Below are 18,360 nucleotides of genomic sequence, written 5' to 3'. Positions count from 1 at the left end.
GAGCAAAAAGGGGTGAAAAGTGGCAAGAGAGGACAGAAAGCGGCAAAATGTGGGTGAGAAGTGACAAAAAATGTGTTACAGGTGGCAAAAATGGTCAAAAAGTGGTAAAGACATGTCAAAAATGAGTGAAAAGTGACTAAAATGGGCAAAAGGCAGCCAAAGGTGGGAGAATGGACAAAAAAAGCAAAGAGTGGCAAACATTTGGCAAAATAGTGGCTTTTAATGGCAAAAGCGGCTTAAATGGGCAAAGCTGCAAAAATTAGAAAAAAAATTGCAAATAGTAAAAAGCAGGATAAAAGAGTCAAAAACTGGACAAAAAGAAGTGACAAAAGTGGGCTTAAGCAGTAAAAAAATTGATTAAAAGTCACAAAAAATGCAAATAATGGCAACGAAACTATATAGACAAATTTAAAAGTTGACAATTAAGGCCAACGGTATAAGTATGGGAAACAAACTGATTAATGTGACCTGCAATGGATATTTTCTGAGGTCAAAGTTTCCCTTTTTCAAGGTTTTCTGGGGGAATAATTTTTCAAATTAAGACATAAAAGAGCCACAAATCATCACAAAAGAGCCACATGTGGCCATAAGAGCCACGCATTGAGTATCACTGAGCTAGAGGGTTATCCTACATTTTCCCCAACATAAATGTGGCCCTGTCTCCCTCTGGATTTTCAGGATCAGCTGACATTGTCATCATTTATCAGTCAGGAAGCAATAAAGTAGAAGCAGTAGTCAAAGAAAGAATCTGAAAGAGAGAAATCAGTATGTAGTATATACAGTATATAACAGAATGATATAATAACATTTGAGCGTGACCTCACAGGAACATAGCGGCTGCAGGAATATGATCTATTATGACTTCTAATCGCCGTCCCTCTTCTTTCTACCTATCCCGTCTGCTCTCCTCTCTCCGCCCCCCTCTCTTCCTCTCCCTCCCGTGTCTGCTTGTGTTGAGGTCCCTCTGCTCTTCATCGTTTGTCTCCCCTCAGAGTTCAGCTGTTTTGCAGCGTGTATGGACGTGTCTGTTCCTCTGTTTGTGTCTCAACGTGCATTTTCAGTCTGTTGCATCGCTGCAGACCGAGTCGGCAGTGAATGACCAAAGCATGGACTGGCCTGATGTGCATCTGTCGGCCTGTATGGGGGTACTGGCGGCGTTTCGGCATGTCATTAGTCGTGCATGACGTGGCAGAGCTGAGTCTTGCCTTCAGTGTCATCAACAGGAAAGAAACCAAGGGAAACGAGAGCGGCGCCTAGCAGGGGCTTGTGATACGGATTGAAAGTTGGACTGTGTGTTTGTGTGAGTGATCGTATGAAGTGTGTGCATTCTAAGAGCTGCCGGCTACCCAAAGGGCGTGCATGGCTTCTACTGAAGTGTTTGGAGAGTGAGCAGACGGCCGTCTGTTTTGTGCACATCCTCTCTGGAGGGTTGTGTTGTCCGGCCTGCTGCTTGCAGACAGTTGTGTGCTTCCTCATCGGGGTGATGTGAAGCTTTCTCTGGGTTTATGGTGTCAGCAGACTCCCATCCTGGTCAGAAGAGCCGGAATATTAACCCAGCTAGAAAATCCAAACAAATCAAATCCTAGAACACATGAAGATGAAGGCACTATAATGGGTTTGGGTTGATCTCTATGACTCTGGATTTGATTGACAAAAACCTCAGTTTCTCTAACCCTGATTACAAAGGACTTTAACAAACTTCTGCAGGATTTTCAGTTGGGTTTCTGCAGAGCATTTTGACCAGGCTCTTCATTTATGAAATATACTGCAAGGTTCTATGATCCACATGGCAGCCATATTGAATCCATGGATTTCTCTGCATTTGCACGCCTTGAGAAGTCATTTTATGGATATGGGTATGATCAAGAACCAGAAAGTCTGATGAAACATGTTAGAAGAGCTGTTTTTAAAGCTATATTTAACGTAGGATGGGGATGCAAAATATTCAGTTTTTGCCAATATCGATTATGTCAGCTTTTTCAAACTCATTTTTCTGAACAGATATTGAAATATCAGTGTAGTTCAGACCTAAAACTTCAATCTTTCAAAACCTTTTAAAGTTTAAGAATGAAACTGACCAAAGAAATAGACTTCAGCTGACGTACATCTGTTAGTCCAGCCCCAAACTCTGCAATCATATGTATGCATACTGCTGATATTTACTGCTGATATAGGCCGATACTTAAAGTTGATATTCTGGTTATTAATACCAGCAGCAGTTTTCCTATCTACTGATATGGTAAATAACTTTATAAGCCAATATCTGCTAATACCAATATCATTCCAGTAGTATCCTTCATCTCAAAGTTAAATGAAACTGTGCAAAACATGTACACAAAAATTCAGTAACAAAGGTTTTTATCATCTGTAAAGTTTTATGTAGATCTTTGCACCAGCTGGACTTCAGCACCTGTTTTTAGTAAGGCTTGGGTGTAACCCAAACTCAATCACAGCAGGGGGCGGGTTCTGAATTTGGGTCTAACCTTAGAGCCTAACAAGGTCAATAATTAACCACTGGCTGTCAACCTAAATGGTTTTGAGGTTAAAAGGTCAACATGATAAGTTAAAAACTCCAAATCTGAGATAAAAAGTCAAACTTAAAAGTTTTAAAGGTAAAAACATGATATTTAAAGTCAAAATAATGTTTTTAAAGGGTCAAATATGAGATAGAATACTGAAACCTTGATTTTTAACAGTCAAAAATCATATAAAATTAAAAATCATGAGATTTAAAGGTAAAAGATGAGATCAATGTCAAAGTTAGGAGTGGAAAAAGATCAAAACATGAGTTAAAAGTCAAAATCATGACTTTAAAAGGTCAAAATTGGGTTTAAAATGTAAAATTATGGATCTAAAAGGTAAAAATACAAGATAAAAAGTTAAAGTTATGAGATGTAAAGGTTAAAATATGAAATTACAAGTCAAAACCACAACTGTGAGATGCAAAATTGATGATATAAAGAAAACACAAATTTCTCCTACATTCCTCGCTTTTTAAAACTATTTTTACTGTTTACTTTTTATCATTTTTACAACTCAGCAAGGATATTATAAATCATCCAGGTTAAGTTTACATTTTTATACTGGAGGAAATCTGCAGACCTCATACTGGTGGGCCAGTTCTAATTAAATATCATATGATCTGGTGGACCGGGTATAACTGCACCAGGAGCCAGATTTGGTCCTCGGGCCTTGAGTTTGACACCCCTGGTGTAACCTCTACATCTAAGATGGAGCAGGCATAACTTTAAAAAATCTGATTTATTGTTAACAGAGACCACAAACATGAGCAACATGCTAGCAGCACACTTTGTCAACAGATTTATCCATGGAGGGAGACAGAGAGTCATCTGTGATCTTTAAACTCTAAGGTTAACACAGACAGTGCACGGATAACAATAATATCCTCTAAAAACACTATGAGGTAGAAACACGGAGCTGTTCTTTACCTGAGGTGCTGAATCTCAGTGTGCTCACCAACTCCCTCTGTAGTCTGTACCATTCATCCAATTAAGAAAACAATTAAATAGTAAATAAACATGAAGGGTGCTAATTTGATTAAAAAGGCACTATAGTCACAGACAGGGGAGCAGGGCAGGGACGAGCTGCGTTTTAAACCTTGAAAGACGACATTCACAATAATGAGATAGCATCATGAAGGTTCAGAGGAAGTGTGTCTTCCGGTTCTACAAAGAAATTAGGCCCCAGGTTGGGAGCAATGATGTAGAGCAGGGGTGTCCAAACCTTTCCCACCGAGGACCACGTACAGAAATATACAAGGATGGTGGAGCCACTTTTATATATCTCACCTCAATATAAAAGTTAGTAAAACCATTTTAACGTTGGTCAAGATAATCAGTGATCAGGTATGCTTAAATGGCTAGTTGATAACAAGGCAAATAGCCAATCATTTTAAGGATTTTGGGGAGGCCAATCAGATTTTACCACTGGCCCCGCCCTGGAACATCATTGGTGCGGCTCTTTACTGCTGTAATCCATTAGGGCGTTATAAATCAGGATATCTTTATTATTTTGGTTGCCAGTATTTTTACTTTTTATAGTGTAGTCTTGAAAAACAGCTATAAATCCTAGTCAAAATGTTTGTGTACAGTGTAAGCATGTAAGCACTGCTTTGTGCTGAAACTAAGAAGAATAATACAGTCGAGCCAACTTCATGCTCTATTGAGGGCCATATTTAATGCAATTTAAAGAATTTTTAAGGGGCCAATCAAAAATGGGCCACATTTGGCCCCTGGGTCATAGTTTGGACACCCTTGCTGTAGAGCAATGATGAGCCTTAAGGCGCAGAAGCTCACTTTGCTTCTATTGAACATTAAAAACCACTGAACATTTTTATGTAAATGTTTGTGAGAAAATGTAACCTTTTAAAAAAAAAATTGCTGGTGACTTAAGAGGAATTATTTTCCTGTAAATGAAAATCCCTACTATGATTTCTGTGATGAGCAAGATAGGCAAAGCAGAACTCTTATTAAACACACATGAACTGATGAGCTGATGTAAATAAACTCAAAGTTTCATTAAAAATGCAAAAAATGATCAGTAATTCAGCTTTGAAACACTGACAGTGCTCTGTGGTCATTTTTATTTTTCATTCAAGGGTTTAATAAAAGTTTTGACCCCCTTTTTAGCTTATCAGTCTATCATTTCTTAATAAAATGATCAAACTAGCAATTTGTACATTTTGTGCATGAAAAGCAAAATGAAAGCAAACTGAAGTAATGGCATTGTCCTGATCCAGTTGTCCCTCTTCAAACTCGTGTGCAGCATCAGTTGTTTCACTTTTAATGTGACGAAAAACCTGTTTTTCTGATCTAGGTGTTTCCATATATTAAATATGGCTGCCATTTGGAAAGGTCTGGTAGATTCTTGTGCATGTGAGGCATGGTTTTTATAACCCTCCTTCATGCTTGCCGTCTGTCTCTGCCCCTTTTCTTCCTCTTTCTGTCGGCTTCTTGTTTGTATCTGTTTCATTCCTCCATGTTTTGGTGAAAAAGCATGGTATTTCATGTGCTTGTCAACAGCTTAGTAGGAAGGTGCTACGGTTTATGGTGTTTGAATGCAAAGACTGTAAGCAGATATGTGATTTAAGATGGGTCAGATAGTTCTAATAACTGATTTGTTTTAGATCTGATGAGTAAAGGACAGCAGAAGAGCCAAAATTTTCATTTTATTAAATAAAACAAGAGTTTTTGGTCCTGCTGTACAATCCAAGTCTGATTGAGTCATTTAGAAGGCTCACTGAAAACTAATTTAAAGTCAGAGTAGTGAGGCGTGTTCCTCTCACTAGTGAGTACGACCTCCATGAGTCAGGATGGATTAAATCTCATTTCTTTCTCTTCTTTTCTTTCCTCCCCTTTATTTTGTTTTTATCTCCTTTCTCCTCGTAGACCATCACCGACACAAGTCCGATGCGTCGCTCCACCTCCAGCCTGGTCCATGGGCGTACGGGCCGGGGCGTGAGGCTGGACGACTACTCCCTGGAGAGGGTGGTGTCTGAGGAAGGGAGGCACGGAGGACGCCGGCACAGAGACAGGAGCCACCGTGCCTCACAGCGCTCCCTGACCAGATACACTGACGCAGACACGGGTGTGTCTCATACCACACATAAAACACCTTTAATGGAAACCTGAGAGTGTACAGCTGTAGATTCCATATTATGTCACAAATCTTCAAAACATTTTAATTTAAGCCCAGCAGCCCCTTTTTTTGTGTTCTTTTGTAGAAGCAGAATGGAGTGAGGGTCCCATTTAGCATCATACAGTGGCCAAATTCCCCAGAACTCAATGTCAGAAACAGTTTTTACTTCTAAATTTGACTCTCTGTTGGCCTTTTCATTGGCCTGCTGGCTGATCGACCAGTCCCCTCTCTCACAACAACCAGTGTCTTTGATTACTGTTGTAAGGTTAGACAAACCCTCTACACAGACTTTGACTCGTGCATGGAGCAATGGGTTCACTGGGTAAAGGTGTCAACTCCAACATAACAGATACATCTAAGTGTCTGAGCATGCAGTCTTCCCGTCCTTGGTCTTCCTGGTCTTGGTATACCCTTGTGAGGCCTGGACGCTGACAGGCACCAGCTGGACTCCTTTGTGACAACTTCCTTTCAGCTCATTTTTGGGCATCATTGGGAAGACTGTCTAATGCTGACATGCTCAGGAGAGCAGGGATGGGGAGGGTCAGCTGCTGGATATTGGAGTGGGAGGGGCAGATGTGCTTCTATGGGCACTTAGGGTGCCTTCCAAGGCCTGATCCAGCTCATTGGGTGCCCAGTGGGATGGACCAGGTCTTTGGAGGCAGCTGCATGTGTCACAGAGGGGTCAGCTGGAAGGATACCTGGAGAGATTCAGGCCTGGATGATAGCCATCAGGAGGCTGGTGAAGTACGGGGCCAAGGTTCCCAAGGTGCTCCCATGCCTGGCTTGACCTACTGGTTCTATACAATTTAACCCTCTTGAGACCAGCGTTGTTGTATACCACAAAAAGAGACACATGTTATGAACAGCTGAATAGCTTTTCAACCATAATTCACAGCCATTTACTATCTTTTACACTTGCAGCCCTCTACTGCGCCGTTCTAATGGTGCTATCCATGCCACCATAGCCCTTACAGAGGCTTTTCTAGCCAGCGTGGAACTTTGGTGACTTCCCGGCGTCTCTGAAAAAGAAATCCACACCAGTAACTTCGGCGCTGAACGACATTTATCAAATTTAATCCATTTTAATATTTTCTGCTGCTAGCTTAGCATGCTAACCCAGCATATTGTTCTGCCACAATAGTGTGTAATGGGCTGTGACAACCAATGGCAGGCTGCTCCATCATCGCATCTCATGCAGGAGACAGCCTAAAGAGCTCAAAATGGAGAGAAAAAGAGACAGAAAGCCTGTGATGGGTTCCTCAGGGTCACTGCAGACAGGAAGTGCTAAAACTGGCTTTGTTTGCATAGAGGTCAAACAAAACATGTTACACATTCTGTCTGTTGTGCCTCGCTAGACTAACCTCAAGTTGTACATTGATGTTACCGCTAGCTAGCTTGTAATACCAAACATTAACATTGCATTATGCTAATGTAACTAACAATATAAGACTAGACAGATTACATTTAAGTAACACTAACATGGTCGGAACATCACACAGTGTCCTACCTTGAGCATATATAAGTATTCGTTGTGGTTGTCGATGTTTTGAATTATCAAAGACAGAATGTTTAATTATGAATCTCTCAGATTGTATTGTGGATATCTCGTGTTGCATTTGCAGACACACCAAGAATGCCTTTAACCATGCTGAATTGACCAAGATGTGGTCACAAGCTTGTCTCAAGCCTAAGAGTGTCTTATCAGAAGAAGCCCAGCTACAGTTTTTTATGAGAGGGTCTGATTTGTGGGTGAGCGGACCAATCAGAGAGCCAACAAAGGGTTGGTTCCATTATAAAGCGCTCAAATTGAGCACTGTTGCTAATAATGAATAACCTTTTTCATTCTGGGCTCTTAATTTTACTTGATTGGTTAATTTGTTTGCATATGCAGCCACTTTCCCTCATCACACAGGGTTTTAATCTGAAAAGTTGGATGACAGAGTTTAAAAGTCTTTTATTTAACCATAAAACAAACTTCAAGGATTGCTCATTAACAGTTGTTGCAGCAATTATGACCAATCTGTTCTCTTCCTGATCGAAGAGGGCATCGTCATATTCACTACGTTTTATGTAACTCAAGTCTTGGCACAAAGAAGTCCTTGAAAGGAACGTTGTGCCAGCAGATAGCCCACTTCATAACTGACTGCAATTGCAAATTGCATGCTTGAGCTGTGAAACTAATGCAACAAAGCTGGCACAGTTCAACTCTAAATCCCCTTTATAATTGGAGAGCCTTCTTATCTGATTGAAAGGGCACTCATCTGCCTCTGACTCCAGAATAATGACAGTGTTTTAAATAAGTTTCTCTACGTTTGACTGCACAGGAGTGGTAGATTAGTCTTTGGACATTTTAATCCTTTTCTATGTATTTTACCAAGACAAGGAAATTATGTTTTATCCTTTGCAGTTATCAGTTGTATTGATATTGTAAATTTAAGATGTCTGTCCTTGACTCGGGTAATGAATAGCCTCGTTTCTACACATGTAAACTGAGACATCTCCTTGCTAGGCCTGGGCACAGACCTCAGCACCACTACGCAATCAGGCGACCTCCCACCTAAGGAGCGTGAGCGGGACCGTGGCCGGACCAAGGACCGTCGTCACCACCATCACCACCACCATCATCACAGCTCCATGGACAAGGAGCGCTACGGCCCAGACCGTCACGACTACCACAGGCATCCCCACGACCGCCACTGGTCCAGGTCACCCAGCGAGGGGCCGGATGGGCGAGGACATCGACAGGTGGGCTTCAAGAACACCGAGATTAAAAAACATAAAACATTAGCTCACATGACATCACACAATTATGGAGCTGCCCTTGGCTGACAGCTTACAGCGATCTTAACACTGTTGTTAAGAAAAGTAGATAACTAATGTTAGCTGATTAGCACTTTCCTATACTTTAACGATGAAGACTTATCAATCTTATCAATACTTATAAATGAAGAAAAGTTCTTGCGTAGACTTGTCTATTTCAAGCATTTTAAATAGTTCCCTGGGTTCATCCAGCATTCACCTTCATGGATGTTTTACCTTTTTTAATGATTTTATAAATAAATCATGGTCAATATAATTTGGGTTTATTGACAAGAAATGACAAAAAACTCTCTAATGTCAAAGTGAAACCAGATTTCTACAAAGTAATGTCAATTAAATAAAAATATGTAATGTTAGATAAGTGACTGTAAGTAGTCTGCATAACTGAGGATTTAGTAGATGCACCTTTGGCAATCATAGCACTGTCCGTATGAATAGGTCTCAGTCAGGCTTGCTCATCGGGAAACTGCAATCTCCAGGTGTAATTTGTATTGACTTGTGAATCTTTTATGCCTTAATTTGAAATATTATTCACTAGTCTCCTTCTTGCACGCTCACTCAGTTTGTGAGGACGGTCTGATCTAGGCAGATTTACACATGTGACATATTCCTTCATTTCTTCATGATGGATTTAACTGAACTCTGGGGGATGTTCAGTGCCTTGGAATTTCTGTTGTCTCCATCTCCTGCCTTCTGAGCTGCTTGGAGTGTTCTTTTGTCTTCACGGTGTAATGGTAGCCATGTACACTGATTAACCAGTGACTGGACCTCCCAGACACAGGTGTCTTTACACTACAACTGAGACATATACCTCACTCAAGTGATCCTTATTTCACTGACTGTGAGACTACTAGTACCAGTCTGCTAGACCTCTGTTGACTTGGGTCAGTATTTATGTAGTCACTTATTTTACATTGCGTATTTTTAGGTAATCGACATTACTCTGTAGAAATCTTTTTTCACTTGGAGATTAAAGAGTTCTTTTTGCTCTTTTTTTTTTTGGTAAAAAAGCCCAAATTATATTGACCATGATTGATTTATAAAATCAATAAAAGGTTAAAATGTCCAATGGGGGGGGGTTATAGGCACTGTATCTGTCAGAAGCATCTTACAGTTTAAATTAACATCTTAATTTGTTTGCAGTTTTAAGTGATGTAAACATGTTATTTCAAAGACATGGGGAGTTAAAATGCCTAGTTTATACAGCGGTCATTGGTAGCTGCTGCTGTCCTAAGCTCTATTTGCCCTCTAGACCTCAGCCACATGAAGTCTGACACAGTTCTAGCAAAAATTAAACAATGTCTGTCAGATTTCTGTATTAATGCAAATTTCAAAACATGAATTCAGCAGTTCAACACTAAATCAACATTTGCATTGACTCTGAGCATAGTGCAAAGGAATGACCACTACATGGACATGACTGAATACTTCCTGCATAAAACAAGTGTTAATTTTGGCATTTATTTTTTTTTTTTATTTTAGTCTTAATCTTAGTCTTTAGACATAATGTCTTTTAGTTTTATTCCCATTTTAGTCATTTCTACCCTTTATAGTTTTAGTCTAATTTGAGTCGACGAAAACGCGGACATTTTAGTCTAGTTTTAGTCCAAAAATGTCCTCACATTTTAGTCTTTACTTTTAGTCCAAGCATTTGTTTTCTTGACTAAATTTGGTACCAAATCATGGTAGTGTGTTCTCTGCACCCTGTCAAACCTGGGGTCCCTGCGTTCTACAACTGAGACACAAAAGAGATACAGCTGCATTGTTTTTTGACAGATTCACCCATAGTGGGGAAATATCACGGATTTTGAATGTCTGATGAAAACTACATCACATTTTAGTCTAGTTTTAGTCATCTTGACGAGAACTAAACTTACTTTTTGTCAGTTTTAGTCATCACAGATCTATTTTTGTTAGTCTTAGTCTAGTTTTTGTCATGGAAAAAAGCTGTCGACAAACATTTTTAGTCATAGTTTTGTCGACGAAATAAACAACGAATAAAACCACAATAACCCATGCCATTATGTGTGCTTTAGTGCTGACAATGATCTCTTACATCAAGACTATTAAATGCAAGAAAACATGATCTTTTAGTTACATTTGAGGATGTTGTAAAGGGTTCTATCTACAGTGTTTTGACAGCTTTCAAGAAGGTGAAGGACTGGTTCATTGTTTGTGGAGTGACACATACCCTTTGACTTTTTCACTCCCCACAGCAACTGTTCTTTTACCCAGTGAGAATTCAAACTAATTCATACTCTTACTTATGGATTTCAATCTCTTTTTGCTTTTTCTTTATCACTGTTTCTCTGTCCATTTTTCTTCGATGTGACATGTGGCTTCTTGGTGTGAATATTTTGCCCCATCTCCGTCATTTCAAATGCTTTCCAATGGTGTTTCTCTCTCCTACTTCTGTCTGTCCACCACCTCTCTACTCTGTTCTGCTCTCTGCTGTTGTTGTGGTGCGTTTTGATTTTCCTTGTTTACATTTTGCTGTAGGGCAGTAGTTCGGTCAGCGGCAGCCCAGTCCCCTCGACCTCGGGGACCAGCACTCCACGGAGAGGCCGCCGTCAGCTGCCCCAGACCCCTGCTGTTCCCCGTCCGCATGTCACCTACTCCCCCGCGGTCCGCAAGCCGAGCTATGGCCCTCCGGGGCCTGGACGACTGCGCTCTCCTTCCCCGCGACACTTCTCCCCACCAGACCATGACAGAGGCTACCACCACAGACCGCCATCGCGACAAGCTTCTCCACATCACGGAGGGTCCTCGTCTCGGCATGGTTCGCCAAGATCCCCTAGGCACCAGTCCCCACGTTCTCCGCTCCACGGCTCACCCAGATCCCCTCATCGAGGACGATGGAGTGGGCCTCCGCCAGGGGACAGCCTGGAGGGTGACGGGCCCTTCTATGAACGCGACTACGAGTACGAGCGGCACCATGAGCCCCCTGCCTATGAGCAGAGCTTATCCCATGGCAACCCACATCCTCATGGAGGCAACCCTCACCCACACCCACGCTCACCTAGGACTGCTCGCCATGGGCCCCCACCGCCTCCCCACCCGCATCCACGGAGGGTGCCTAATGGCTACCGTTCATCGTCACCATCCCCACATCGGCGGGGGCCACCTGGGGTGCCTCCCCATCCGCACCACCGCCCTCCCCATGCCCGTGGGCCCCGCAAAGGCCTTCATGAACCTTACAGTGAGACAGACGAGGACGACTGGTGCTAGCAACCACAGGGAGTGAGGGATACGGGCAGGACAAGAAGAGAAGAATAGCCGCCTCTGGTGCTCTGGCCTTGGTTATTTAGACTTTAGTAAAGCAAATGTGTGGGGGATTTTGGTGGGGTTGAATGCCCCTTAGACCCCCCAACCTCCCCCTGAGACTCTTAAAGAGAGACAAAGGTAGAAGGGATGGGGTTGAAGGTGCTGCATATTTTTCAGATTTTGTGTAGGACTCAAATCAATGACAGAGCAGCCCGTGGATAAAAGACAAAGCAGAGACAACCAAAAGGCGAGGCCAGGGCCCAGTACCTCTCCCTCTTTAGGTCTCAGAACTACAAGAGAGAGGTAAGGGAGGAGCATGTAAGTGGCCAGGGATGATCGCGGTTTACAAGGCCTAGAAGCACTTCTCCCAGACTGTTGTGTGCTTGGTTACCAGATGTTTGCTGTCTGTAGCTGGCCAGTCTGCAAACTTAAAAGCTTGAAAATGAGCTGAAACGCGGAGTCCACGTCTTTGACTCTGCTTGACTTTTAAGAAAAATAAATTAACAAAAGCCAGGACCCCCCTACCCTTACATGCCAAGCTATGCCTCCAGAAAATCAAACTTGAACAATGAAGAACAACAATGAAACTTTACAAACTATGAAAAGAAAAAAAGGGAGAACAACCACTTTATCTCTAATCTTTTTCCTTTCCAAGGGACAGAACCAGGAAGCTCCGCCTATACTGCAAAAACCAGCCAAATCACAGCGCTGGCTGATATTTGATGAGTTTTATCATCTCTGTTTACTGTTAAAGACTCACTTAATGCTGACGGAACTGGTGTGACATCACTTCCTGTCCGGTGTTGGTTGTAGTGGAGCGGGGCAGGGCACGGTGTTGTTTTACTTTCCTGCTCAAAGCACTATGAACCAGGTGGGCTCAGGTAACTCAAAAAGGAGCTTCAAACTCCTTCCTGCTCTGTTACTTCAAGCGTCGCAAAGGAAAGGGATGACCTGACAGGAAATGACATCACACGGGTTGAATGAGGCGGAGGAGAGGAAAGGAGGGATGGGGAAAAAGACTAATTTCTTCAGTATTTCTTCTATTGATTACTTCTCCTTCTTGTTCTTCTTGGACATTGGAGCTTGGTTCTTCTGTTGCATTCGCTCAGCCTCCTTTTGATCTTTTTTGGAGTCCAAAATTTGATGGAAACCTGCATGATTGATTAAATACATACTAGAGAGGAAATCTAACCAGTGTGGGTGGGACCTGGGGCCTTTTTAGAAAACTTTGAATTTAGGTTTACAAAAGAAGTTCTCTTCTTTCTGACTCTCTCTCTCTCCTACAGCTCAAATGCTTTTTTGGTTTGCTTTTTACTTAAAAGAGGTTCCAGCTTATGGCTATTTTCTCTGTTTTCCGCCAACGCGGCTCAAAAGTTTCTATCAGAGAATCTCGTTGAGTAGGTGAGCTTGAGAAACAAGAGGGAGATTGAGTAAGGAGAGACTTCTACCACACTTGATTTCTTATTTTTGATGATGATAGTCTTATGAATAATGATATCAGTGTCAATGCAAAATGACGATGACAATGATGATGATGATTGATTGATATGTTGCTGTAGATTTGTGGTCATGTTATTTGGAGTTTAAGTATGCTATGTCCATCTTGTTTACATCCATTATGTTCTGATCCCCCTCCGTTCAAAGACGTTTACCGGGTTCCCGATGCCTTCTTGCAGTGTTTGGTGCAGGGATGGCTGAGGAACAATCGTTTAGCAGTGTTGCGTGTTGTAACGCAACTCTTTAAGATACACTCTATTCAGAAGGTTGGAGGTCAGGGGAGCTTTGGTACCTGACTTGCAAGGATTTGTGGGGTCAGTGCACTTCTCAAACCAACCCAAAGATCAAGATTTCAGGCTCAGAGGCAGGGCTGGACCAGAACATTGAGAAAGTGGGGGAGTTATTCTGCAGAGGTTTCAAAACAAGCCTGTTTTACAAAGGTTGAAATCTTCCACTTGCAGCCAAAAAAACAACAACTCTCAATGTTTCCCTCTGTCAGGTTCTGTAGCTTTGTAGTGAGATTGATTCCTGACAGCCCAGTATAGGTGGTACAGTGTTGTTGTGCATTTCTACTATCAATACAAGCTCAACTCGACTTGTCTGGACTCTTCACTCTAGGTTGGTTCGTCATAGCATGGCTGCATTTAACTGCTGTGACACCCAACCAATGAATCCAACTCGGTGGCAATGAGAGACATTGAGGTGAATGTATGTTTGGGTCTTGGTACGAGGCTTTTGGCAAAGCAAGAGGAAAAGTTTTGAATTTGGTTGACTGCAAGTCACAAGATGAAATTCTGTTGAACAGTACAGGAGATTTCGGGAATCTAGGACAAAGCCACAAACGAATCAAGGCCTCCATTCTTCTCATTGCTCATCAGTCTGCATGCACATGACTGAAACACTCCAGCCCTCACGGATCATCCACTCTGGGCATTACGGACCTTAAAAGTCCTTTAGTCACTCTTAAATACGATCAGATCAGATCCAGTATGATATGGTAGGATGCGATACAATATGCTTCATTTTCCTGTATCCAAATTTCACATGTTCACGGAGTTGCACAAATCAAAAAAGAACTGGAACAATATGTTGTTGACATATAGCCGTATGTCAACAACATAGCCATGGCTGAATAAAGGCCTCCCTCATTCCCATTGGTCAGCAGTCTGGGTCGACTGGATAAACCACTTCCAGCCTTCATGGTTCAGTCCACTCTGAGCATTATGGTCCTCAGTAATACTGTAGTCACTGTTATATGATACGTTGTGATCCAAGCAACAGCAGCAACGACTATCCAACAGTTAACACAAAATTCACATGTGCATTGAACAGCAAATATCAAAGAAGAACCAGGATATTATTGCACATTACCCATACTGCATATAACATGCAAGGGTAAAGGATAAAGGGGTTGCATTGCTGAGTCAAGAAGTAGCCATGTGCAGCCAACGATGGGCATAGTAAATCTTAGTAAATCCTCTGGGGTCCAGTCAGTCCATCCAGCTCTTGCTGGTTCCTCTTATTGGTGACCTCAAAAAGAAACATCTTGACTGTCCATGGCTTGGGTTTGCAGCAAATCCATATCTTAACACTCAAAAAAAATGGTTGCTTTTGTCTGTAGCTTCACTGTCTAAAAGAGTCGCATCTGATTCTGTGTCTGCACTGATGGTGCTTCTAGTGACTTTACGATAGCCAATCAGTGATCGCATGTCACTATTGGCTTAGTCGCACAAACCTCTACCACTGTTGGAATATTTAAGAAACTGAGTAGAGTTGAGGCAAACTGAGTCAGACCTTGATAGTAGAAATGCACCACTGGTGTCAGTATTAACTGGTGGTGTTTTCTTGTTTAACCACCAGGGGGCAGTAATCAGCACACATCTTCAGCCTGCCTTTCCCCCCTCGACAGGACAGCCTCAAGGCCCCATCCTGGCTTCTAGACCTGGAGTGAAATCCCTGCTTAGATCTTTGTGAGACCCACCGACGAAGTCCAGTCCTAGTCAGGAAGCCTGGATGGAGCCCTCGAGATGCCATATCTGTCCGTTTGTCAGTCCATCCTTTGTCTGCCTGTCTGTGCCAATGCTGACCCCCAGCCCCCTCCGGCCCCCTCTCTCAGGTCTGGATAACCAGAGAAAAGTCACCAAATCACCAGTCCAATCACGAAAGGTTGTAGCAAAACCGAAATCTCCTCTGCCAAAACTCACTTCAGTATCCACAGACCTCTCCTTCCTCATCTATCTGGATAAATTTCTGTCCATTTGCTTTAAAATCTGTTCTTTCATCTTGCAAGAGAGCGACACTAAAGGCATTACAGGACAGATACACTTAGGAATAATAATTTCATCCTTATTGTTATGAGGGACAACAATTATTGAATATTCAATAACTCTAGGACACAAAGATGATAAAGTATAGATAAATATAGATGATAAACTACATATAAATCTAGATATGATACAGTAGATGTAGTTATAGATAACAGAGTTTTTAATAATTAGAGTTTCAGAGATTTATTTATTTTGCATACCGTTGATGCTCATGACACGGTCGATGATTTAGCTACTCTTGAAAACCTTGCACTGTTTTCTTCACAGTCGCTGAAGCCAGAAAATGAACCCCAGTCCACGTGTTTTGACTATGCAGACCTCATAAGCGTCCTCATAGTATTCTTTGAGAGGATTAACTGCAACGCTATAAAAGGGAAAAATAATGATTATAATAATAATAATAATATAGAAGCACGCTGATCTATGAAAATGTGAAGATCGACACCAAGTTTGCACACGTCACTTGACATCACACCCACGATGAAACCTTACCCATTCACGTACTTCCAGCTGATCTGCTCCCCACCATCGTCCCAAAATGTGCTCCCTCCAGGCCTGGTAATTTAACGTAGTGTAGTGAAGACTGGGAAAGTGGGGGGTTGTTTTATTTTGTTCTGCAGGAGTCGTGGGACGCACACCCTAACCCCTATGCCGTCATCTCCCCTCCCTCAAGAGAGGCCAGGCAGGAACCCCTACAGAGCCACAGTGCCTTCTGTATCTGTCATTTCCACCCAGATCTCCTCGCCTCCCGCCTATCACCCCCATGTACTCTCTGTAGTAGTTGAGATCAACCAAACTACGCCTTAAAAGTCAAGCTGAACTGACTCCCATGCTAGCATAGAAGAGCAGAAATGTGGGGATTGAGGGAACTGCCAAGAGGCTAAACTTGACATTTGAGATTTTATATTCCATATCTTGTATTAGCTTGTTTCAGCCTGCTGTTTGGTTCGCCAAAAACCAACAACAGCAACAGGTTGCACCAGTTATGCAAAAGTTCAAATGAAGCCCAGTTTGAACAGAAGTTCTCGATTGTAGTAGAGTTTATTCTCTACTAACATTTAAGCCATTGACTTTAGTTACAGTTTAATCTTAAACCTACCTACAAGTAAATTCCTTCTTAAAGCGTCCCGACCTTGGCCAATGCCTGGAGAAACTAAGAAAATGCCTGCATAGGTTTTGATTTTATTTACAACCAATTTATTCACTGTCAATATTGGCCATATGTACAAAATTTTTCTTCAGGCAGGATTAAAGACCTTTGTCGGTTTTTCACTTTGTTCATCCTTTTTCCTGGAACTTGAACCTCCTGAGACCTGAACTTTTGTTGGGAAAGCATTTTTAAGTTTCTTCCATTATTTTGGGTTATGTTGGACCTTATAAGTCAAACCATCAGTCTTGTCTTTGAAGAGGAATTTATCTGAAATTTTCTGCTCCAAAATCTCCCCAAAACAATCCCTAAAATAAACTAGAAAAGCACTCAGAGAGCGCAGACCTCCACCATTAGCCCTTTCTCCCAATAGTGAAGAATACTTTAAAAAAAATTCTTGGATCCAGACGGTGATCCGGATCACTCCCAAAATCTAATCAGTTCTTCCTTATGCCATTTCTGACATTTCCTGAAAATTTCATCAAAATCCGTCCACAACTTTTTGAGTTATGTTGCTAACAAACAAACGAACAAACCCACCCGATCACATAACCTCCTTGGTGGAGGTAAAGATAATGATAATTAAAATTTCAGTGAAAACTCTTAAACATATTTAGAGTATACAATAAAAAGAAGCAAAAAAATTCCTTAAATAGTCCTCATATCTTTCAGTGAGGCGTCGTGGAAGTTCCATAATAATTCCCCAGAAATTTCATGCAAATTGTAAAGAAATTCCCCCTAAAATTTCTTTGTAAATTCTAAAGAAAATGACCAATAGTTTTCCAAAAAGAAAAGAATTGAAAATGACATAAAAAAGTCCAAGCATCCAAGGCCCCTGAAATTTCCATGAAAATTCCCCAGAATTTCAAAGGCAGCCCCTGCTCCTTAAATCCCCAGTCCAGTTCCCAAAAATTGTAAACACATTTCCCAAATTCTCATGAAAAGGCCCAAAATATATCAAAGCAAATTTCCCCAAATATTTCAATGAAATAGTCCAAAATAAACTAACATATCCCCCATTTTTAATGACAATACTTTATTATTTCCAAGAAAATTCCCCAAAACATTTCAAGTTATTTACTTAAACTTCAATGGGCATCCTGAACAATCATCCCAAACATTCTAATAGCAGAAATTATTACTATGTTGCAGGAAAGCCGAAATGTAATATGCATGTAATACGCGTCTTAGGAGGTAGTTGTAGGTCTGAACTATATTAACAACTACCTTTAAACTGTTTTATCATTAATGGAAATTACAGTTAGCCAGAACAAGAGACAGTGCCATGAGGCCATACATTTTCAGAAAGAAAACATCCTATTTGTAAAAATATTTTGGTTAGTTTGGACATTATGCTCGTGTATCCCAGTGTTTTGTGTTGAAACGCCCAGGGTTACGTGTCCCCAACCTACACCATCATTCCAACAAGAATCAGAGCCTGGTTTCTTGTTTGAATAGAGAACAGTAAATTGGTTTGGACTTCTGGGAAATCTCCCACAATCGACAAGATCTGGAGGTTATAAAACCAATCTAGTATCATTATTTATTGCTGTTTGAATGCATTACCGTCTTTCTGATTTCAAACAAGTGTTTTAGAGAAATCACTTGTAGAAATGTCCAGTATTGTTGTCAGGTCTGTTTACATAA

The 18,360-nt window shown here is 41.5% G+C and overlaps 1 protein-coding gene across 2 annotated transcripts in view; it reads left to right on the top strand.

The window, feature by feature from the left end:
• cacna1ab (calcium channel, voltage-dependent, P/Q type, alpha 1A subunit, b) overlaps positions 1–17,110 on the top strand; it is a 332,264-nt gene extending 315,154 nt beyond the window's left edge. For both annotated transcript variants that reach the window (XM_041785844.1, XM_041785845.1), the window contains 3 exons: positions 5,409–5,607; positions 8,168–8,403; positions 10,978–17,110. In XM_041785844.1, the coding sequence (XP_041641778.1) occupies positions 5,409–5,607; positions 8,168–8,403; positions 10,978–11,706 (1,164 nt within the window). In that variant the 3' untranslated portion in view covers positions 11,707–17,110. The remainder of the gene's footprint in view (positions 1–5,408; positions 5,608–8,167; positions 8,404–10,977) is intronic.
• Positions 17,111–18,360: the final 1,250 nt, after the last annotated feature.

This window comes from Cheilinus undulatus, linkage group 4 (assembly GCF_018320785.1).
Source record: "Cheilinus undulatus linkage group 4, ASM1832078v1, whole genome shotgun sequence".
Classification (NCBI taxonomy): domain Eukaryota; kingdom Metazoa; phylum Chordata; class Actinopteri; order Labriformes; family Labridae; genus Cheilinus; species Cheilinus undulatus.
Note: the sequence above shows the minus strand (reverse complement) of the source record. Positions and strands in the feature narration are given on the sequence as shown.